Source organism: Hyperolius riggenbachi, chromosome 3 (genome assembly GCF_040937935.1).
Source record: "Hyperolius riggenbachi isolate aHypRig1 chromosome 3, aHypRig1.pri, whole genome shotgun sequence".
NCBI lineage: Eukaryota > Metazoa > Chordata > Amphibia > Anura > Hyperoliidae > Hyperolius > Hyperolius riggenbachi.
In genome coordinates, this window is record NC_090648.1 from 293,331,566 (window position 1) to 293,356,769 (window position 25,204).

A 25,204-nucleotide genomic window follows, 5' to 3' on the forward strand; every position below is an offset into this window, starting at 1 on the left:
CTTCCTGTCTCTGCCTTTCGATTTTGTACTGCATCTGTCTGTCTGTTGCCAACCCGATCAGTCTGACCACTCTACTCTCACCAGAGGGCCCTTGACTCTGGTGAGGGGCGCTGTACTGTTAGTACCCACCAGCTCCTCTGGTGAGGTATAGCTAAACCTACCAGTACTACTGTTGCACCAATCACTATATTGCTATTTGTTGTCACATCAGCTTTCTGATATACCTGTATTATAGGTGATTCTGAAGATCACCATATAATCAGGTATATATCTACATTATAGGTGATACTGCAGATCACCTAATAATCAGAATTCTGTTCCTTGCTGACACAAATATATATATATATATATTATATATGCCATTGGTGTTCCCTCCAGTATGTGGGATGCACTACAAGGCCCCTGAGATCTAGGATTTCCAAACATTGTTTGGGAGCCAGATGGCTCGCCGCTATCATTTCAAATGTTGCTAAGCACTTTTGTAAAATGCATAGTGGTGACATGTCTGGTTTCTTTTTCCAGGGGATTAAAAAAGTTTTTCTGCCTAAGAAAGGAGGCGATCTATAGGGAATATTAAAAAGAGAGACCCTGTGGATCTTTCGACTGGGGACCAGAACCCCACAGGGCCTCAATGCCAGATGGGATTTTGTCAAAAACCTGTGCGTTTCTTGCCTTTTGCATGATCGTCAACTCAGTAAAAGGCAATAGTTGCTGGATAATCTCCCCTGTAATACATCATTTTGTTTTCCCCTTCTTTCCTATCATTGCCTGTCTTGATCTTTAATTTTTTCTCTTGCGTTGCTTTTTGTTTGCTGCTGCTTCTTTTTTTTTTTTAAACTACATTGTTTTTTTCTTATGTGTTTTTTTTTTGTCATGCTGTATACTGTACAGGAAAAACAACTATATGCATGTACAGGAATTGGCAATCTAAGTAGGTGAGGGTTTTCCCTTTCTTGTTCTCCGCCCCTGAGAAGGCGTTTTGGGCCAGCCCCCTCGTTTGCCATCTCTTTAATAAGATGTATGTTTGTTTGTTGTAAAACTGCTATGATTAAGGACCAGGCCAGGTCCAAAACATGTTAGCTACATGCTTCTTTATGCCGTGACTGGATACATCCAAAATAAATTGATCAACGGAGACATTGTGCGGACCCTCCTCATTGTTTTTCTGTCGTATTGAGACTGCCTATCCTTGGTCCAGCACTGTTTCACCTACTGTGGAGTACAGTGGTTATCCAGTTTTGTTTGCATACTGCTGCTGTCACCAACCTATTCCTTAGCAATTACTAATGTTGCTTTGTTAAGTAAGTGTATTTTTGATCACAGAATTTATATATGCCTATGTGTGTGTGTATGTGGGCAGGTGTGTAAATGTATACACAAATATCTCAATTTTCTATTTGTGCAAACAGAATGGAAATTACTGAAGACAGTGTTTCATCAAGTCTTTATGCTGATGCTAACAGGATGGAAATCACTGAAGGAGGTGTTTCATCGAACCTATATGCAGAAGATTATTCAGAAGCATCAGTGTACCATGTCAAAGTTTTGACCGCTATTGATTCTGGTTTCAAGCCTATCCTATACTGCATCATTTTTTTCTGTGGACTTGTTGGCAACACCTTGGTTTTGGTGATACTGATAAGGTTTAAAAAGTTGGCTTCAGTGACTGATATATATCTTTTAAACATGGCGATTTCTGACTTGCTCTTTGTCTTTTCCCTTCCATTTGTGGTATACTCAAATTATCATCAATGGGTATTTGGAGATGCAATGTGCAAAATACTTTCTGCAATGTACTACATTGGCTTTTTCAGTGGTATTTTTTTTATAACCGTTTTAAGTGTAGACCGATATCTAGCAATCGTTCATGTTGTCTTTTCACTCAAGTTTAGAACTACACGTTTGGGTGTTATGATCTCATTGGCCATTTGGTCAACTTCATTTCTGTTCTCTCTGCCTCACTTTATTTTTCATAAAGAGGTTAAAAGTGAGTTTACATCTTGTAACATTTCTTATCCAGAAGACAAAAAAGTGGCAATGACACTCTTAGCATATTTGCAAGTTAATATCTTTGGTTTAATTCTACCACTTAGTATTTTAATTTTCTGCTACTCTCAAATTGCTAAGAATTTACAAAATAGCAAAATTAGGCAAAAGCAATATGCTGTTAAATTGGTATGTGTACTTGTTGTTGTGTTTTTTCTCTTTTGGGCTCCCTATAATATAGTTCTATTTTTAAGTGTTTTGGAGGTTTGTGATGCATTTGACTCTCATTTTTCAGAAGGTTTGAAAACTGCAATGGATATCACTCGGACAGTAGCTTTTGTCCATTGCTGTTTAAATCCTATTATCTATACATTTGCTGGAGAAAACTTTAAAAAACATTTGTACCAGTTGTTTAACAAATTTCTGAAATGCTTGCAAATAAATAGATTGTGTGCAGTGCACGAAGGCTCAGGTATAGTGCGTGCATCCAGTACATTTCGGGAATCTCGATCTTCATCGCTTACTGAAGCTATTTTGTGATGTGATTAAACTCCAAAGCAGTAGAATAATGTACAGTAATACAAATGTGCTTTGTATGGCACACGTTACATTTGATGCACACTTTCTGAGCATCTCAGTGACTGCTCTGTGACTTGTACATAATCATATGAATACATCCTGATGCTGTGCATTGGGGCTCTGATTTATTTTGAAAGTGTAGCTGTACTTTATGAAGCTTTTATAGAATATATTGGTTATGTATAAGCTACCTTGTGACAAATGCAAAGTACTGTAACTGTACCAATGCAATAATGTATTCATATGTGTGTTAATTTTATACTTTTTCTAATATTCCGTTTTGGTTTTTTTTGTAGTAAATAAAACTAAATTTATTTTCTATAAATTTGCAAACTCTATGTATACTGCAGTGTAATTTGGAAAGTGTGACAGAACCTTAAATAGGAACTTAACTGAATGTAACCTAATGATTACAATCGCCTAAATTGACTATATTTTGCAAGATTCGTTTTCCAATTACTTAGTGTTTGTCCATTGTTAAATCTTTCCTCTCCCTAATTTAATTCTGAAATTTATCATAGGTTGCAACATTTTCACTGCTGGCAAGGAGCATCACTGCATAATATTTTTTTGTTGTTCAAAAGTAAGCAGAAACAGCACCTGGCCTCCCAGAGTGTGTTTGAAGACAAGGCTATGTAACTAAATAGTCTAGGCCACTGCTGGGCGAACTATGGCCTACAGGCCATATGTGGCCTGCATGCACTGTTACTCCGGCCCTCTGACAGGCGGCTGGATTCCTCTCCTCCCCCCCCCTTCCTCCCTGCAGTGTTAAAACTCACCTCGATCACCGAATCCTGTGCCGTGTCTCCATGGCAACAGGGTGTGACGTTGGGACGTGCCAGCATGTAATACGCTGGAATGCCCCGACATCACGTCATGTGATGCCCTGTTGATTAGGTGACGCGATGCGGGAATCGGTGATCAAGATGAGTTTCAAGTCCCCCGCCTCCTGCTTGCAACTCTGCGGGGAGGGAAGGGGGGTGTTTGGAATTTTAAGGAATGCAGTCTGCAGCATGCAGCCCGGGCCGCTTCAAAGTTTGCCCAGCCCTGGTCTAGGCTAAATATCACTAAGAGGGTTGGGTTGCATACCAATATAAAACAATTTATACATGTAGGAAACATTTCTGATGCTAAAACCAGGATAATTAAACTTAAATTGGGTACCCTAAATAATGAATTACATTCTACTATTTGTTGTTGCCGTGGCTCTTTAAAAGGTACCTGTAAGTTTAATGGATACCCGAGGTGACATGATGAGATAAACATGGGTATGTACAGTGCCTACCACACAAATAACTATGCTGTGTTCCTTTTTTCTTTCTTTGCCTGAAATAGTTAAATATCAGGTATGCAAGTGGCTGACTCAGTCCTGACTCAGACAGGAAGTGACTACAGTGTGACCCTCACTGATAAGAAATTCCAACTATAAAACACCTTCCTAGCAGAAAATGGCTTCTGAGAGCAGGGAAGAGATAAGAGTAAATAGTTCATAGATTTTAGCTCTAGCATAATTCAATGAATGTGTCATTGAGCAAAAACAATAAAACTGTTAACTTAAAAAGTAGATCTAAACATAAAATAAAAATGGGAACATCTTAAAAAGTCATTTTTAGGAGAAGGAAGATAGATACAACAAGCATTTCTTTTATTAGTTTATTTTCACCTCGGTTGTCCTTTAAAATGTGAAAAAGTTGGATCCTCATCTTAGTAGATGGAAGCCTCTGGATAATCAACAACAACAAGCATTTGTAAAGTGCTGTGCTACTGTGGAATTCAAAGTGCATAAGCATGGCTCAAACCAGTAATTGGTTGCTCAATAGGAATGTACTACAACTTTATTGTATCAATCCAATTGTTATAAAATCATTACAAATAACTTGTATGCCCTGCATCGAGAGAGTGCTCTCCTTCTCCCTGCAGCCGACACTCAATAAGCACATTCTGAAAAACCATGCACACGTAAGCTGGGCAAAAGTCTCTAATGCAACTTCAGGCACGATAATACATAGCACAGTTTGGTATATGAGATGACATTTCTTCCACAATGTCCTTGGATGATAAACCAGATGCCACCTTGATTCCGGGGACTCACACAACCCAGATATCTCAGGCAGACACCGTTCCTGGCATAAGAGTGCTGACACCAGAGGATGGCTTCTGCTGTTTAATTTGTCTCAATGAAGGAATACTTGGCTGTAGTTCAGGTAAGAGGAATACTGCACAGCGTAGCTCACTTGATTTAGTGTAGACACTCCCCAAACAAACCAGCTGACTTGCGCATTGCGCATACAACGCGTGCGCTTCCTCCGAGCCAATAGCCCTTTAGCGCTTAGGCTAACCACATCCCTTTTTGTGAGAGTGGATATAATAACAAAAATACCAAATTTGTTTTATTTATTTTTTTTACAACAAATGTCAAAATACAGCTTTCAAATACAAAAATAAAATAAATAAATAAAAAATGTAATGCCGCTATTATGTTTTTCATGTACATATAAATTTATGGTCAGAAGCTACTTGTACCTTATGTTAGAAATGATCTGTCCATTTGCTAATGAATGCATTACCAGTAACACAGATACAGTAGGTGTTGCTCTTTCATTAGGAAAAAGGATTACAACATTCAGCTTCTAGTAAGAGAGCAACACATTATGGAGTCATTCGAAGTACAGTGCTGCCACAAGTTCCTTCAGACACTTCCCCATTGCTGATTGTGACACTAACTTGGGTAGAGTCTTTGTGACTTAAATCTTCAAATCATTCCAATAGTTTAGTAAGTTAAAGTTTTAATTAAATGATTAGAAGTACCTGTATGAGAGAATCCATCTTAGATTCTGTTGGTGGGGGTGGTTGCTGCTCAGTCAGCATCATTCTGTGATTAATCCTTCACAGCGACACGGACTGAACTCTATAAACTATAGTCTGCAGCAGTGAGTGTGCAGTATAGTGAGATCAGCGTCTGGCCTCCTGATGAGGAACTGTGAAAGTAATTTGACATCAGCTTATCCAGGAGCTTCTACACAGACAAAAGAAAACGGAGTTCCTACACAGATTATTATTGATTTATAAAGCGCCAACATATTCCGTGGATCAGGGGAAACATTTGTGTTGTGTGTGTTTGTGTGTGTGTAACTCTGCTATCTTATTAGACATGATATATGCATTATCAGTTTCTTTTTTAATGAAAGTGGAGTTACTCCTAATTATTCAGAAAATGTTTCCTGTGGGTTCATGTGGCTTTATTGAAAAACAAAATAAACAAAAAAAACCTAATTTTTATAATGCAATCATCGACCAGTGTCATTGGCTCAGGGTGATTAAAAGATGAATTGCATTTTTATTTTTTTATATTTAAAGGGTACCTACAGTCAGTTAAAAAATATACTAACCTCAGTAAAGGCAATTTTGTTTATGGTTCAGAAGCGACCCCCAATCTTCCTACACCCGTCTTACGCTTCACTGGAATACTTGAAATAATGATTGATTTGCGGCTGTGTTCCCCTCTATATATCAGCGTGACCACACTGTGCAGGCGCAAAGTACAGCCCACACCTGCGCAGTAGCTTGGAGCCACATGTGCACTGCTCTTATTCTGTGCTGGAGCAACTCGTGCTACTCCGCGGTCGTGAACCCACTGGCATCTGTGCAGCTCAGCCATGCTTCTACACGGAAACGTGGGCACGAAGATGAGGAGTGCTGGCAGCAGAGTGGTCGTGTAGGATCAGGGAAGCCTCTGGAGCATCCAGAGGCTTCACCCTACTGTGGTTTCAAACGTTTTGGGTTGAGTTACAGGTCCTTAACAATGTACTAAACTAGCTTAAAAAAGTCCTAATCTTCTGTTTTAAATACTTACTATTTCTGGTTTGGACTTTGAAGCAGCTAAATAGAGAGTTCCTCACAATTGTGTTTTTAATCTTTCATAGTTTCTGTGGTTTGGTTGATGAGCATGTTTTAGGGGATTTTACAGGTGACTCACACTAGTATTTAAGAATCGTGTCACATTAAATCTATAAAGAGGAACTTTAACCAAGGATGGAACTTCATCCCAATCAGTAGCTGATACCTTTTTTCCTAAGAGAAATCTTTACCTTTTCTCGAATAGATAATCAGGGGCGTCTGTATGGCTGATATTGTGATGAAACCCCTCCCACAGAGTGATGTCAGCACCTAGGTCCTGACTTCACACTATGGAAGCCTTGTTGCATTGTGGGAAATAACACCTGTTTTCAACTGCCAAGCAACCAGTATCTCCCTCTGTGCATATATATCTATAAAAAAGAAGCTTTTAGCCTATCACATTGTTAGGGGTTTGGTTATAGATAATGGCAGTTGATACTGTTTGTTTTTTTCATGGAGCATAAAACTCAAATAAGTCTGGTGCAACGCTCAGCGCCTCTGTCCTCTCAGAGGCGCTGAGCTTTGCACCAGACTTATTGGAGTTTTATGCTCCGTTTCTATTGCCTGATGAACCGGGAGATGCCCGTGAAATGCATTGCACTTGCACTTTCTGGAGTATATAAATACATTTTTGCTGTTTTGAATATACACAACTCTCGTGTGTGTCTGCTTGGGCGAAGTAAGTCCACCTCTGCCTCCTCTCATTTTAAACTGTCTCTGTCTGCTTATACAGTTCCTGAGTCCACCCTTGGTGGAGGGGTGGTGCCCGTTATTTCCTATCTACAGAGAGCAACTTCTTAATTCTGAGTGGGGACAGGTCTAATCTCCTCACCTGCTGATTTAGTAGTTACCTGGACGGTAACCCATGAGTATAAATAGATACTTACTTATCATATCCATATACCAGTACATACTATACTATATTGGGCTCCCGGTGTCTCTATTCTGTGATCATTTGTTGTTGATTGGCACCATCAACAGTATCCAATCTGATTTGATTAATTGGCTGGTAAAATTGGATTGTTAGTGGGCACCTTAAAGGTGGCCACAAATAATTCAATCTTTTTCATCCAATCTTACCAAATGTGTGTAGTACAAGGGTAAATTGAGTGGATATATTGAATGAATGAATTGAATGAATCATTTAAACAGTCCCGTATATAACATAAAAATGGTAAGATTGGATCTTTAGGGGCTACCTGCTTCATTATGTTCAGAGCCTTTTTGTACCACCAAAAAAGTTCTGACTTGTCAAGGATTTCGCAAGACCTCTGATGGTATCCTTTGGTATCTGCTCCCAAAACGTAATTAGTAGAGCCCGTAAGATTCACATGCCCCCTACCATTCTCTCCAAACCCACATTAACCCCAGTACCAATTAGCTTGACTTAGTCCAGAGGTCTCAAGGGTGGAGATGTGTGGTGCTTGTCTAGGTCAGAACTTCACAACCTTGTCCTCAAGTACCACCAACTGTGCATGTTTTGTGAAAATCTACAGAGGTAATTAATCAGCACTGCGGAGACACGAATTACCTCAATTGTGAATGTTTGTGGTTTTCTTCAAAACATGCACTGTTGGCGATACCTGGTAAGCCTTGGTCTAGGTCACAACTGGTGGGCAATCCTCAGCCTGATATTAAAGTATTCAATACATGTGAGGTTGAATCAAATCTAAAGCCTGTCACTGATCCTTGATTCACACCTTTGGCAATCACCAGTTTATAGGTACTTTTTCCAATACAGTGATCCTGGGTGTGTAGGTTTAGTGTAGCCAGTTGTGAATTTTTGTGTGCGATATTGTCTATAGTTAAAATATCAGTAATATCTCCATGCTTTACACTAACTTTCCTCCCCATGCCTTACACTTTCCTCACTGCCTTAGCACTAACCGCCCTCTACACTAGCTTACTGCCAAACTCTATGCCTTGGTGCACGGCTATATTAGTGCCAAACCCTGTTTCAAACTCTGGTTAGGAAGTTGGTTGCAGTGTTGCCAAACTCAGAGTACCTATTCTTGCTGCTATATCCAATCCATGCACAAGTCCCATCTGCGATAACCAATCTTTAGGCTGGTTTCTGCCACTTGGTCTATAGACATAGAGGGCACCGTGATCGTTGGTGGAACTAGGCCAGGTGAGAGGTACCCTAGCATGCTTTGTACAAGTGTCTTCTTCATGTGGGAAGGGTGATGGTTGGGGGGGGGGCACAAGACCCAGGGAGGGGTTCACTAGTTAGTGTAATTAGGGTAAAGGGTGTATTGAGCACAGGTGCATGCTAGCACATGCACTATACTCATTAATGTAGCGGCAGTAGATCTATGTCCTGGAGCCCACAGAGACTATGGTAGATATCTGTAGCAGGGTGAGAAGTGGCTAGAAAGAAATAAATATTGTAGCCAGTGTTCTCCCCAGAATTTTTTTCCAGCCGGGTGGCATGAAAAAGTAGCCGGGTGAGGCGAGATGAAAGAATGCAGGGCTGGCCCTTCTCTGCACAACTCTGCTTACAGCAGAGGAGGTGGTGAGCTGATGACAGCTGGGTGGTCACCAAAACTAGCCGGGTGGAGCACCCGGCTAAAAGAGCCTGGGGAGAACACTGAGCCTCTGTATCCGTCTCACTTAAGCTGTCCTTTGAAGACATTGGGGAGGTTGTGGAAAGGCTTGAATGTTATATTACACTATATAACACTGAGCACTTAAAGTGAACCTAAAGTCACCCCAAAAAAATGAGATGAACTCACCTGGGGCTTCCTTCAGCCCCCTGCAGACGATCGGTGCCTTCGCAGCCCCGCTCCGATGGCCCAGGACCCACCGGCGAGCACTTCCGTTTGGCCGTCACCGGCCGACAGGTATGGGAACGCGAGTGATTGTTCGCGTTCCCAGCCTGTATATCGCTCCCTATGCTGCTATTGCGGCCAGGAGGCCATCTCATTTTTTTGGGGTGACTTTAGGTTCACTTTAAGAACTGGGTAGAAAGATGAGCTACTGCTTAGCTGTAGCTGCTCTGGTGGTATACCATAATAATGGTACCTGTCATGCGCCTAGGGGGTTTGATCTGGGGCACCGCCCCCGAACCTGTTGCCATGGTGCCCTGGATCCATTATGGCCAGGTGTGAGCTTCCCTCCCCCAGGGTTATTTCAACCAGATTGAGCGGCAGGAGGGGGGGGGGCAGGTAGCTACAAACTCTCCTTCCTTGGCTATTCCCGCACACAGCTTCCTTCTACTTCCTCCCGCCTCCTGTGATGACAAACGGTTACGTTTGTACTGCTTCAGATGTCGGGGGAGGAAGTAGAAAGAAGCTGGAAGCTGCGTGTGGGGATCGCAAAGGAAGGTGGGTTTGTAGCTACCTACCTATACCTATAGGCACCTACCTATCTAACCTATACTAGGGGAACCTACCTATCTAACTTATACTGGGGGAACCTACCTATCTAACCTATACTGGAAGCACCTACCTATCTAACCTATACTGGGGGAACCTACCTATCTAACCTACACTGGAAGCACCTACCTATCTAACCTATACTGGGGGCACTTCCTATCTAACCTATTCTCGGGGCACCTACCTATCTAACCTATACTAGGGGAACCTACCTATCTAACTTATACTGGAGAAACCTACCTATCTAACCCTTACTGGAAGCACCTACCAATCTAACCTATACTAGGGGAACCTACCTATCTAACCTATACTGCAAGCACCTTCCTATCTAACCTATACTGGGGGCACATACCTATCTAACCTATACTCGGGGCACCTACCTATCTAACCTATACTAGGGGAACCCACCTATCTAACGTATACTGGAGGCACCTACCTATCTAACCTATACTGGAGGCACCTACCTAACCTATACTGGCGGAACCTACATATCTAACCTATACTGTGGGCACCTACCTATCTAACCTATACTGGGGGAAACTATATGTGCTAACCTATACTGCAGGAAACTATGCCCGGCTACCTATACTTGGGGGGGGGGGGAGGACTTATACCTGGCTCCAGGGAGGGGGGAATTATACACCCTTGCCCTGGGTGCAATTTAGCCTAAAAACTGCCCAGCCCTCTCCCCCAACCCCCGCAGTGTGCCAGCTCCTGGTCCCCGCTGCCTCTGCACTCAGACCTCAGATCGGCAGCAACCAGACAGAGGCGCACGCTAGTCAACATAACCGCCAGAGTACAGCACACAGGCCACCCGATGACCAGACAGAAGCCAGGTAAGGGGCTTATTGATGTGAAATACTGCCTATTTAATGTATTTAAGTTACGCCACTGCTATGTTCATGTACATTTGGCCCTAACTATGACCTCACCGATTTATGTGCTATGCGCGCAGCACATTCATTCCCTCTTGGTGCCCAGGGGTGTCCCGGATCTCCCAGAAACCTAGCATTGCCCCTGGCGCCTCATTTACATCAATGCAGATCTTTTTCCATTCAAAAATTGCTCCAAAAAGCGACTACGTTTTACATAGAATCGAATAGCTACAGAGCAATTTTCACCTTCCATTCATTCGCTAATAACTTTATCACTAATTGTCACAATGAATTGATCTATATCTCCTTTTTCCCACCACCAATTAGGCTTTCTTTGGGTGGTACATTTTGCTAAGAATTATTCTAAATGCATTTTCGCAGGAATATTAAGAAAAAAATTGAAAAAATTATTTCTCAGTTTTCGGCCATTATAGCGGTAAAATAATACATGCTGCCATCATTAAAACCTATGTATTTTATTTGCCCATTTGTCTCGGTTATTACACCATTTACATTTTTTTCCCTATCACAATGTATTGTGCCAATATTTTATTTGGAAATAAAGGTGCATTTTTTCAGTTTTGCGTCCATCACTATTTACAAGCTTATAATTAAAAAAATGTTCGTAATATACCTTCTTCACATGCATCTTTAAAATGTTCAGACCCTTAGGCAACTAATTATGTTTTCTTTTTGTTTTTTATTGTAATTTTTTTTTTTTTTTGTCCATTAAAAATTTGATTTGGGTAATTTTTGGTGTGGGAAATTAAATTTTCTGCCTAACAAGACTAGCTGTGTGATCGCTAAGAAGATCTCTCAGCAGCTGCCGACCTTCTTTCCATATGGATTACCTACTGCTAGAAGAATGGTCAATTGGATATATACAGAGAAACTGAACACATATTTTAAAAAAACAATAAAAATCAATTTCTGCTAACTTTTGACAAAAAATAAAATCTTCTATGAACTCACCATACTCCTAATGGAATACCTTGGGGTGTCTTGTCTCTAAAATGGGGTCACTTGTGGGGTTCCTATACTACCCTGGCATTTTAGGGGCCCTAAACCATGAGGAGTAGTCTTGAAACCAAATGTCTCAAAATGACCTGTGAAATCCTAAAGGTACTCATTGGACTTTGGGCCCCTTAGCGCAGTTAGGTTGCAAAAAAGTGCCACACATGTGGTACCGCCGTACTCAAGAGAAGTAGTATAATGTGTTTTGTGGTGACAATTTTTTGATTTTTTTAAAGTGATCCTTAAGCCAAGTAAAAAAAAATGAGATTTACTCACCTGGGGCTTCCCTCAGCCCCCTGCAGCCGATCGGTGCCCTCGCAGATCCGCTCTGACGCTCCAGGAACCGCCGGCGAACACTTCCGGTTTGGCCGTCACCGGCCAACCGGCATGGGAACGCGAGTGATTCTTCGCGTTCCCAGCCTGTATATCGCCCCCTATGCTGCTATTGCGGCCTCCTGTATATCGCCCCCATGCTGCTATTGCGGCCAGGAGGCCGCAATAGCAGCATAGGGGGCGATATACAGGCTGGGAACGAGAAGAATCACTCGCGTTCACATGCCTGTCGGCCGGTGACTGCCAAACCGGAGGTGTTCGCCGGCGGGTCCTGGAGCGTCAGAGCGGTGCTGCGAGGGCACCGATCGGCTGTAGGGGGCTGAGGGAAGCCCCAGGTGAGTAAATCTCATTTTTTTTTTACTTGGCTTAAGGATCACTTTAAACACACAATTGTCCATTTACAGAGAGATTTCTTCCACCCAGCATGGGTATGTGTAAAAATACACCCCAAAACACATTATATTACTTCTCCTGAGTACGGCGATACCACATGTGTGACACTTTTTTGCAGCCTAACTGCGCTAAGGGGACCAACGTCCTATTCACAGGTAATTTTGAGGCATTTGGTTTCTAGACTACTCCTCACGGTTTAGGGCCCCTAAAATGCCAGGGCAGTATAGGAACCCCACAAGTGACCACATTTTAGAAAGAAGACACCCCAAGGTATTCTGTTAGGTGTATGGTGAGTTCAAAGAAGATTTTAGTTTTTGCCACAAGTTAGTGGAAAATGACACTTTGGGGAAAAAAAAAAAATCAATTTCCGCTAACTTGTGACAAAAAAATAAAATCTTCTATGAACTCGTCATACACCTAACGGAATACCTTGGGGTGTCTTTTTTCTAAAATGGGGTGACTTGTGGGGTTCCTATACTGCCCTGGCATTTTAGGGGCCCAAAACCGTGAGTAGTCTGGAAACCAAATGTCTCAAAATGACTGTTCAGGGGTATAAGCATCTGCAAATTTTGATGACCGGTGGTCTATGAAGAGGTGAATTTTGAGGAACCGGTCATAAGCAGGATGGCCTCTTAGATGACAGGTTGTATTGGCACTGAAGTGCAGGCAGCGCAGGATGTTCTCAAATCGTGACCTGGACATGGCAGCAGAGAACATGGGCATGTGATTGATTGGTGTCTCAGGGGGTGATTAGAGAGGAAAATAGATGCAATCAATGCTCTAAGGAGGTGATCGGAAGGGGGTCTGAGGGGGATCTGAGGGTTTGGCCGAGTGATCAGAAGCCCACACGGGCAAATTAGGGCCTGATCTGATGAGTAGGTGTGCTAGGGCGTGACAGGTGATGACAGGAGGTGATTGATGGGTGTCTCAAGGTTTGATTAGAGGGGGGAATAGATGCAAGCAATGCACTGGTGAGGTGATCAGGGCTGGGGTCTGAGGGCATTCAGAGGGTGATTGGGTGCCCAAGAGGCAGATTAGGGTCTGATCTGATGGGTAGCAGTGACCGGGGGTGATTGATGGGTGATCAGTGGGTGATCAGTGGGTGATTAGATGGCAGTACAGATGTAAACAATGCACTTTGGAGGTGATCTGATGGTGTGGGAGGGTGATCAGATTGTAAGAGGCAGGTTAGGGTCTGATCTGATGGGTAGCAGTGACCGGGGGTGATTGATGGGTGATCAGTGGGTGATTAGATGGCAGTACAGATGTAAACAATGCACTTTGGAGGTGATCTGATGGTGTGGGAGGGTGATCAGATTGTAAGAGGCAGGTTAGGGTCTGATCTGATAGGTTGAGAGTGTGTGTGTGGGGGGGGGGGGGGTGATCAGGAGCCCCCAGGGGGCAGTTTAGGGACTAATTAAAAAAAATATCGCTGACAGATAGTGACAGGGAGTGATTGATGGGTGATTAGGGGGGTGATTCTGTGCAAACAGGGGTCTGAGGGGTGGGCAGGGGGGGGTCTGAGGGGTGCTGTGGGTGATCAAAGGGAGGAGGGGGCAGATCAGTGTGCTTGGGTGCTTACCTGCATGGCTGCAGCCTGCCCTGGTGGTCCCTCGATCACTGGGACCACCAGGGCAGGAGGCAGCCTGTATAATACGCTTTGTATACATTACAAAGCATATTATATACTGTTTAGCGGCGATTTGGTAGCTAGTAACCCGCCGGCGCTTCTGAATGGCCAGCGGGTTACTGCGTGAGAGGGGCGGAGCCTGTCGCCGGCGGCTAATCGCATCACGAATGACGCAATCGCCGCATAACCACGCCCGCCGCAGGCGTATTGCGGTCGTTTGGGCCCAGCCCTTGTAGCCGCCCATCGGCTGTGGGCGGTCGGCAAGTGGTTAACACAATGTAACGATTGGTGTCAGCACGCAGAGAGAATCTGATTATTGGCGATCTGCAGTACCACCAAGAATGCAGATATACGCCTGATTATCGATGATCTGCAGAATCAGCGATAATACAGATGTATTACTAACCTCTGGACACCAGAATAGTGAGAGTGTTATGAGTGTTTGGTGCAACAGTAATACTTTGAGTGGAGACCACCAGAGGAGCTGGCGACCTAAGACTCCTGAGGAATTCACCCTTGACTGTGGGTGATATTCCTGCAGCCTGTGGACCCCTGGGTGAGGGACCGAGGCTGGGTTGCAGGAAGCCCTGCAGCTAATATGAATGTTTTGCCCTGAGCTGGGCTAACGTAATACAGTAATAGCACAATCCTAGTCTGGGGTGTGAGGTCCGTAGTCACAACATCCTGGAACTAGTCTGGAGCATAACATAAATAATAATACAATTCCCTAGTCTTGGGTGTGAGGTCCGTGATCATCAACACCCTGGAACTAGTCTGGAATATAACACAAAGACAATGCAGTTCCCTAGTCTTGGGTGTGAGGGCCTTGATCTCAACACCCTGGAACTATGCTAGAGAATACACAGAAGATACACAGTATTCCTAGTCTGGGGTGTGAGGGCCTTGATCTCAACACCCTGGAACTGGTCTAACAAATAATAACAGTACAAGGTAATCTGGCTCAGTGTGACTTCCCAGGTCCACCTGGTTCAAACACACTGTGAGGATCTGACTATGGTCTGAATGCTTCCACAAAGTGTTTGCAATGGCAGACAACCAGCAACTGACAAGCAAGCAGAATATATAGTAGTGGCCCCGCCCGAGCCACTCAGCCAATCATGAGTCCAGCAGGAATCAGCTGATCGTCCTGATCAGCTGACACTTCCCCTGCTGGTATAAAGGTCCTGACTTCTGGCCCGCGCGCGCGTAGCTCCTCATCCATCTATGTGGACCAACAGACCCAGCCACTCCAAAGGCACGCTGCTCAGTACAAACCGCCACTCTGGACGCGGAAACAGCTGCTTTGCTGCTAGAACATGCGGCGGCCTTTCCGCGCTCTGCCACACTACCAGACGCGTGCCTACGCGTGCAAACCGCCGCGTTGGACGCAGAATCAGCCGCCTTGCTTTCAACACACGCGCCGGCTTTTCCGCGTTTTCTCACACACAACCCCAATTGCTGGAAAATGCTGTATGCTGCAGCATTTTTGCAATGTTAAGGAAAAATATTTTTTCTAGTGTCAAAACTCTCATAGGATTACAGTCAAAGTGCTTTTTGAATTGTCGGTTATCAGAATATCTTTGAAAAGCACTTGTAGTGTAAACCGGCTCTTAAAGCGGACTTACACTGTAAAAAGTGGAAAAGAGCCCAAATAACACTTGCTATAATTGTTTACTCTAATTTTCACCCAGTGCAGAAATGATTCATTCTTGAATTAAGGAAAAGGAAACCTTTGCTTTGGCAGCTCTCTAAGGCCCCTTACTGAGCTGGTACTGTGAATAATAAAATTATCGCAAACTGCGCCCACTGAATCTACTTCCACACACTGTAGTGAGATATACAACTAGAGGTTTCAGAGTATTCGCTATCTGTCAAGTCCACTTTGAAAGTCTATAATAATTTTACTGAGACAGCGCTCCTCTTCTTTATAATGTGCCACCTGTAAATCAAGAAGAACTGCACATAGTGTATTACTGATAAAATGACATCATAATAAAACACCCATAAAGTGCCAAAAGTGCTCCGTCAGTGCTCCACTGCAAGTGCCAAATTCCACGAGATCCCCTTAAAAAATGCACGCTCACCAGAAGCAGACCACCTCAAATCCAGGTGGGTCTAAAGCTTGGGTTCAACAACCACAGACTCAGCAGCAGATGAAATCCAAAGGCTTTAATCCAATACCTCATGAAGAAACAATAAAATCGAACATAGCATAAAATCTTTGACATAAAACCAATTGCCCTGCGCTGAATGCGCACTCAAGTCATCCAAGTTTGTCAAGCGCCTATCGGGTCCAATACCCAGCGGTGTTTCTCCTGTTGCGGCTACCGGCGTCCCGTGCCCGCTATGACTCCTCCGCTGTTTGATCAAACCTTCCTCCGAGCGAACTCCTTACTCCCTGTGACGTCAGACGCTCCTGGCTCTGGTACTGTGAATACTTCAACCCTTTCGTCTCTGACAAGCAGACCCAGTGGCACATACGTAACAGGACACACTGACTTGGCTCTTGTTGGAGACACATCTTAACCACATATGATCTCTTAGCAGCCTTTGCAAGTCTAGAAAGCTGTTGGGGCACTGTTTCAGGACTGGCACATGACAAACAAACAAAACCTGGATTTTGGGGGGTAGAGGGCCAGTTTACAAAAATGTTCATGCTATTCTATTATACCGTCTGCTGCCTGTACTGACAATATCAATTTCATTGTTGTTCTTGAGGTCCTCTTCAAGAAACTGTTTCAATGATGTTATAACTTCATTTAAAAAAAAGTTATGCTGAGAAAAAGCTCAATAAAAACAGACTATAATAATTTGAAAAGCATGTAAACCCTAACCCTTTAACTGAAAATAGTACAGACGCAATGTAGCAAATGTTGAAACTGAGAAATAATATTGTTTTTGAATAAAAATGTGATCATTTTAAATCTGATGCTACCTTCATGCTTCAAAAAAGTTGGGATGGGACATCTGAACGTTCACGATAACGGTAGTCAAGGTGCACCACTCTGCACCACCATTCCCTGAGGCTGAAATCTACTTTAACCACTTGAGGACCATGGTGTTAAACCCCCCTATTGACCAGGCTATTTTCTACTTAAAGAGGAACTCCAGCCTAAACAAGCATACTGTCATTAAGTTACATTAGTTATGTTAATTAAAATAGATACGTAATATAATCTCTTACCCACCCTGTTTTAAAAGAACAGGCAAATGTTTGATTTCATGATGGCAGCCATCTTTTTGGTTGAAAGGAGGTGACAGGGAGCATGAGATACAGTTCTAACTGTTCTGTGTCCTGAGCACCTCTCCCAGTTGCTAGGCAACGTGAATAACAACATAGGAAATCCCATCATGCTCTGCACAGCATCAGGGAAAAAAAGCCCGTTTTTTTGATAGGTGGAGCTTAGCTAAAAATGCAGCTAAAAATGATGCTTTGGTAAGAAAAACAAAATTCTGATGCTGTGAAACTGTTAAAGAAACACCAAGCCTTTTCAGTTCAGCTGAGTAGATTTTTAGTCCGGAGGTTCACTTTAATTGGCCACTGCAGCTTTAAGGCCAAGCTGTAGGGGCGCTCAACACAGCACACAAGTGATACCCCCCCCCTTTCCCCCCACCAACAGAGCTCTCTGTTGGTGGGGTCTGATCGACTCCTCCCTCCCCCTAGCCGGCCAATCACAGCGATCGGCTGTCATAGGCTTCTGACTATGTGAGCCGATCGCTCTCTTGTCCCCCAGGGGGACAGCCGTGTCGCACAGTACAGCGCTGCTGCTGATCGCAGCGCTGTACATGTAAATACACGGCACGCGATCTCCTGCAAACTGCTGCCCCAGGAATTTACGCCGATCGGCGTTAGCGGTCCTGTGGTTGCCGCCACGGTCACGCCCATCGGTGTGACGCGGTCGGGAAGCACTTAGAGACACTGAAGCGAAAAAAAAATTGATGATTTGTATGTGTAGTACACATACAAGAAGAAATAAAACATTAGGGGCAGGTACATAAGTAACATGCAGCGTTTTTTCGGCAATTAGCGATCGCGATTAGCATGCATAGAACCGCTAATTGCGATCGCTCCCAAAACGTTGCAGTGTCCAGTGATTTTTCCGCGTTAATAGTGGAAAAATCACTCCTGCAAAACACTGGCAGTAATCGCAGTCGTTTTGCGCTTTTAGGTGTGAATGGGGCCTTAAGAGACTCCAGCTGTTATCTATGCAAAAAAAGCCATTGAGCACTACGACTTTCAAAGTCACAGAGAGCTGTCTTCTGAAAGTTGTTATTTCAACTGTCAGTCACTATATTTTCTTTGCCAGAGGGCAATTCAAAAGTTCACAGTCTGCTCTGTAAAAACATTTAGAATGCTGAGTGTTGTGTAAACTGCACATATTAAAGATGCAATGTTATAAAAAAGAAAACTATATAACTGAAAATAAAAATATGAGAATATTTTCTTTGCTACTAATCTTCTAGTAATTATCCGTACTACACAACCAATTCATTATATCATACATTTTTTTTCGCTTCAGTGTCTCTTTAAAGAACACAGAGCCATTCATACCATCTGCTGGGCTGGTAGTCCATTCATTTTTGCCTCTAGAGTTAGAGTCTCATTGCCCAAGGCAATCATGATTATCTTAGGTTACAATCTAGTATCAATAGTGATCTATTTCTGCTCCTCCTAAAATATAGTATTAATAATGGTCTAGCTTTAACCACTTCCGGGTTTCGGGTGGTTTTGCTGATCTGTGCTGCGGGGGCTCTTCAGCCCGCAGCACAGATCAGATAGCAGCCAGGGTGATCAGACTTCCCCCCCTTTTTTCCCCACTAGGGGGATGTCCTGCTGGGGGGGTCTGATCGCCGGCGGCTGTTTGCGCTTGCGGGGGGGGGGCTCTTCAAAGCCCCCCTCCGCAGCGCTTGCTGGCCCCCTTCCCTCCCTCTCCCTCCCCCTGTGAGCGGCGCAGGACGGATTTCCGTCCTGCGCAGCCTCAGATAGGCTTCAGCCTATCAGATGTCGGCGATCCCCGGCCAATCAGAGGCCGGGGATCGCCGATCTCCTCTACGGCGCTGCTGCGCAGCAGCGCCATATGTATGTAAACAGCGGGGAAGATCTTCCTCACCCTCCGTGAACTGACATGGAATGGCTGCTCATACGAGTGGCCATTTCCATGGAAACCACTTCAGGATTCAGGGGCGTACTTGTGCGTACGCAGAATCCTGAAGTGGTTAAAGGAGGTAAGAATAAGAGCCGTGATGTGATCAGTAAACATGGCTGCCATAATGAACACATGCTGTATTGATTCACATGAAGTGTGGTTTTAGTGGTAGGTATACATTCATGCAAAGGATATGAGACATAATTTTCTCAATTGTTTAATTCTTTGTAGAGCTTAGACAAATCAGAATGTTAGTGTAAAAAGCAATATTTTCATATGTCGCTTCCATAGTTTTGTATCACAAGTGACTTTGCAGAAAAACAAGTGTGTATGAACGTTTGTTTTGCTTTGAGATTATCTTTCAAGACATGTTTATGCCTTTGTGTTTGTGTTGGAAATACACCTTGTTGATTCTTCCTGAAGTAGAGCAATATTTTTTGTCATTTAATTCATCTGACTTTGTTTCCTGAAGGTAATAGAATTAGAATTTTACAGAGGCAGAGAATAATAACGTTAGCAATTTCCTCTGTGGTAAGTATTTCTGTAATAATTCACTTTCAGAAAAGCACTCCGTGTACCAGAAGAGTTCTAAGGGGGCAATGTGTTCAGTATCCCATCATTATGCATTAGTTCCCAATTCATCATCAAAGTGCTGATCATAATGAGCCATTTGGAATTCATCACGATTAGTTTTAATATATCCATATGTTGGGTAGCACAAAAGTAATTTACATTGGTCCTTAGAAATTAAAATTGCTCTTTTATAACCTTATGAATTCAGCTCGGTTTTGGCCGTAGACTAAAGAATGTCATCAGAAGATAGTTGAGATTGCTGAGCAAATTAAAGCCAAGCAGTGCTTAAGAATACACCTGAGAGCGAGGCACTTTAGGGGATTAATGATGATCCAGTTATATATTTCCAGGCAGTGTATCAGAATGTTAATCTGACATTATTTATAATATTTTATGATGTAAGAGAATTTGGCACTTGAAGGATCACTACAAATTTGAATCCCCAATGAATTACATGATGTATAACTAGCAAGCTAATGTTTGGAAACCTACTAAATAAATTCCTGAAACAAATCCTGATGTTTTGGTGATTGGAAAGGCAGACAAAGGTAGGTTTCTGATGTTCTTTAGTACCCCAAAGCCACACTTGGGTATGTGCAGCAGTGTGTAAAAGAGCATTATTATTAAAGCGGACCCAAACCAAACATTTTTTTAATTCAAAATATTTAGTTGCAGCACTCTGACACATACAAAGATAAATAAACACTTTTTCAAGCCTATCAGCAGTTCAGTGCATGCTTTTCACCCCTCTCTTTTCATAACTAGGGTTATACAGGTGGCAACCATTAACAATTCCTCCTTTGCTGGACACCATCTACTCCACCAGTTTGCCAGAAAAATCCCGGCAATATGAAAGGAAGGGAGGGGTTCCTCCAATAAATGTAAAATATTTTATATTTGTCATCATGCGGCTGAAAAAAGGCTGCTATTTATTATTATAATTTAGAAAATAGATGTTATTTCTGAAATCTTGTATTTTTAATTTGGGTCCACTTTAAGGGAATGGTGTTTCTACCATGGGGGTGCATTTGCTCTTGTAATGCTTTCTTTTGCTCTTCAACTGGTTTTTGACAACACAGAACAAGAGTTCGATCTAATTACTACCTTTGAATGGCTTAAAGCGGACCCAAACCAAACATTTTTTTTACATTCAAAATGTTTAGTTGCACCACTCTGACACATACAAAGATAAATAAACACCCCTTCAAGCCTATGAGCATTTCAGTGCATGCTTTTCACCCTTCTCTTTTCATAACTAGGGTTATACAGGTGGCAGCCATTACTTCTGAGCTTAGTAGGAGGTTTTAGATCATTGGTGTGTTTGTCATCAGCTACCCTCCCTCACAGGGGCGTCGTCTATGTGGAATCTCACACAAGCTGAGATCACCTCCCCTGTGACATCATAAGTAGCAGCCTGTGTTTTTTTTTTTTTTTTTTTTAATCTCCTCTGCAGGATTCTTTCCCGGGAATATGAAAGAAAGGGAGGGGTTCCTCCAATAAATGTAAAATATTTTATATTTGTCATCCTGCAACTGAAAAAAAGCTGCTATTTATTAATATAAGTTAGAAAATAGATTTTATTTCTGAAATCTTGTATTTTTTATTTGGGTCGACTTCAACCTGTAGGGGAAAAAGTGCACAAGGCAGATACTTGCGTTAAAAGAAGGGGAAGCCACTTTGAAGCATGCAAGTTCTAACCTCCTGTTATGTATTAAGGAAAGTTTAGAAGTAAGGAATGGGTTGTGTATTTGACAAATTTTTAGTGTAATACTAATCATATGAAGTACATAGCATATTGCAGAAGATAATACGCTTGTCCAATAGCTGCAGAAGACACATTTTTTCCCCCAATTAATTACAGTGGCACTACTAAAAAGTTTTATGTGCACTGTTTAGACATTTGGCTCTTAAGCTATGTACATGATAGATTTTGGTCTCCCAAGGTAGTTGTTCTTGATCACCTCAGGCACTGACTTGGCCTGAGCACAGGGGTCCCCTGATAATCTTGGCCTTCCCTTCACTTTTTGCCACATTGGATCCTGCTTGTGCTTAACCACCTGTTTGTGCTTAACCATTCTATACCTTGTTTTTTTGCCACCAATTAGGCTTTCTTTGGGTGGTACATTATGCTAAGTATTTTTTTTATTCTAAATGCATTTTAATGAGAATAATAAGACAAAAAAAATCATTATTTCTCAGGTTTTTTTGGCCATTATAGTGTTCAAATAAAATGTAAAACTGTGGATAAAAGCCACACATTTTATTTGCCCATTTGTCCCGGTTATTGCAGCGTTTACATTATATCACTAGTACAATGTATTGTGACTATATTTCATTTGGAAATAATGGTTCATTTTTTTCAGTTTTGCATCAATCACTAATCACACGCCCATAATTTAATAATATACCCTCTTGACGTACATATAAAAAAAATGTATTCCATATTGTATGTAGGTGTAATTTTATTATTTGCGACAAGAGGTCCTCGCACATTATTTACTATTAGCTTACAATAAGTACACTAAATAGGAAGTAATGCATGGCTGTGTTAATTCGGAAGTGACGTAAGGCATCTCATTGATGCCAGCAATAATGACGGCCTAGATAGGAGAGATGAATGAATGGGAACAAAGTTCCCATTCATTAATCTGACGATCGGCGGAGGGATTGAGCGAGCTGGAGGGAGCGCGGCAGCACCGTTTGAGCAAGACTACTTATTTTGAATAGAAACAGTGATAATTCTCGCCGGACAAACACGGATTGGCTCAGGGGATTTCTGTCCCCTTCCACCAATCCCCCCTGTCGCCAGGACCATCACGATCGTGGGCTTCCGCCTCCATGAGTGCACACAGCCTCGCAAACTGTACGGATGTGAGTCTGCAGCAGGCGCGGACGTGAGACTCCTATCCATGCGGCTAAAGTAGTTAATATGTACTCAGTATGTTATGTATAACAATCGACAAGTGTATATTTACTCTCCTTATGTTTATAATGCATACAGCTGCTTGTGTATTTGTATTCTGCTGTATTTGCTTTGATCTGAGTTTTAATAAAACCTAGATCCTTTTAAGCAGTGGCGTAGGAATAGGGGGTGCAGAGGTAGCGACCGCATCGGGGCCCTGGGGCTAGAGGGGCCCAACCTCAACCACAGTATTAGCTCTCTATTGGTCATGTGCTGATAATATTCACTTCTAGTTGTTTTGAATAGTAGTGATCATTAACACACAGTTTCCCATCCCCTTCTTGCACCTCTGACACTGTGGTTGTCCTTGATTGGTTCTGGTGTGTTGTATCAGTTGTTATCTATAGCATGCTTGGGGGGCCCCAATGCTAAACTTGCACTGGGGCCCAAGGCTTCTTAGCTACGCCACTGCTTTTAAGGGGGCTTTAAGTGACATGTGACAAGATGAGATTGACATGTTTATGTACAGTGCCTAGCGCACAAATTTTATGTGTTGCTTTTCTTCTTTCTCTGCCTGACAAAGTTAGTATTTAGCGATGCCAACTGACAGTTTTTCTCCAGTCCGGACCCAGTTGGACTTAAGGGACCTTCACTTATAAGGAATTACAGCCATAAAATATAATTTCCTTCCGGAGAACTTTCACCACTTCTGCCTTCAGTGTTTTTTTAACCTTCTGCACCTGATCAATTTTCATATTTCAGCCATCCTCCCATTCATTGGCCAATAACTTTATCACTACTTTTCATACCTAAATGATCTACATCAACACAAATTAGGCTTTTTGGGGGCAATTTTTTTTTTTTTTTGTAATTTTTATTCCAAATCCTTGGAAAGGGAAAAAAAGAGGAACAAATGAAAAAAGTACACTATTTCTCCTTTTCCATCCACTATACTTTTAAAATAAACAATACTATTGTGAAAATGATTGTCACAGCAAAAATCACATTGTGGGTACAGTCACACTGATTGCTTCAGGGACCCCATGGTCCCTTGCACAAATCATTGTTGCCTCAGATGGGCATGACCACTTTTTTTTTATATTACGCATTTTTTCTTTACAATTTTTTTTAAATCAACAATCACTATTTCTATCAGAATCAATCAGAATCAGAATCAATTTTATTTCGCCAAGTAAGTTTGCAACTACAAGGAATTTGTCTTGGCAGTTGCTTAACAAACACAAACACAAACAAAAGCAATACAAGGGCAAAAGTCAAGGACATTATAAGTATAGTGGCAGTAAGCAATGTGAGAATTGTTCATTTACAGTTCTGTGCTGATTACTATCAAGTCCTAGCAGCTCTAACGTGGTTCAGCATTAAGTATGGCTACCGCTTGAGGAAAAAAAGCTGTTCCTGTGTCTGGAGGTTTTGGTAGCGATTGACCGGAATCTTACTCCTGAAGGCATGCGCTGGAAGATGGAGTGAGCTGGGTGAGAGGGGTCAGAGGCAATTTTGGTTGCTCTTTTTCTGCACCTGCTAGCGTAAAGATCCTGCAGGGAAGGTAATTACTAGCATTAAGGTATTACTAGCAGTAATAGTGATTATTGAGGGACATTGAGGACACTGATTGGCCACAGGATCACATGATTCCCTGGGCCAATGACTACAGACACACAGGGGTCAAGGGATCACATGAGCCCTTTGACCAATCAAAGAGATGGTGCAGTATAGGGGTCGTGTAATTTACTTCCTGTATACACTTTACAATGATCACTGTCACTCATTGTAACAGTGATCATTATGGCTTAATGGGGCACTCATCGTGTAGAGGGACCACATGGTCCCTTGCACCAGTTGGTGCTGCTGTGTGTGCCGTGCACGTTGTGCGATCGTCTGGGGTGGGGGTGTTTCTCTGGGATGTAGCTCTTACATCCAGAAGTCATGAGCTACCTCCTTTTTGGATGTCTGAGCTATGTCCAAAACGCACAAGTGGCTAAGGTTGTCTGTAAATGTAAAGATGTATATTGCCCTGTTTCTACCTTTTTGATTTTAAAAGCCACAATGTGTGCTGTATTTACGTTGTTTATTTCCTAAATATTTTTTTTTCTTTGTCCAGGTAGGTTTGCAAAGCGCAATTAAACTTTCAGTATGCCAGCATAGTATTCTTTGAAATCTGCAGGGAAGCTGATAGGACTACTTGTGTAATAGCATGCTACTTTTCACTGACAGGCCATTATAAAGCGGTTTATACTGTACACTACATTTTCAGCATCAAACCAAACGTGTTACATTCTGATAGGCTTTAATAATCTATAAAACTAGATAAACAATTATATTTGCTTTAAATCTGTATTCCATGTGCAGTGAAAAATCAAAGTCAAAAGCAAAGCAAAAAAGAATTTATGATGAAAGCGAATTTTTGAATAACTACATGGTTGTTGGGCTGTGAAAATGTTTACAGCTTCACTGTAAAAGTTGAAACATGGACAGCAAAC

At 42.4% G+C, this 25,204-nt stretch overlaps 1 protein-coding gene across 6 annotated transcripts in view; it reads left to right on the forward strand.

The window, feature by feature from the left end:
- IMMP2L (inner mitochondrial membrane peptidase subunit 2) overlaps positions 1–25,204 on the forward strand; it is a 1,449,658-nt gene that overhangs the window by 160,380 nt on the left and 1,264,074 nt on the right. Inside the window, exons 1-2 of one of the 6 annotated variants that reach the window (XM_068276510.1) lie at positions 1,054–1,301; positions 1,410–2,807. The exons of 4 other annotated variants lie outside the window; for them this stretch is intronic. In XM_068276510.1, coding sequence (XP_068132611.1) covers positions 1,411–2,526 — 1,116 coding nt within the window. In that variant the 5' untranslated portion in view covers positions 1,054–1,301; position 1,410 and the 3' untranslated portion in view covers positions 2,527–2,807. Of the gene's footprint in view, positions 1–1,053; positions 1,302–1,409; positions 2,808–25,204 lie in introns of those variants that run through there. One more of the 6 variants, XM_068276509.1, reaches the window with a different exon arrangement.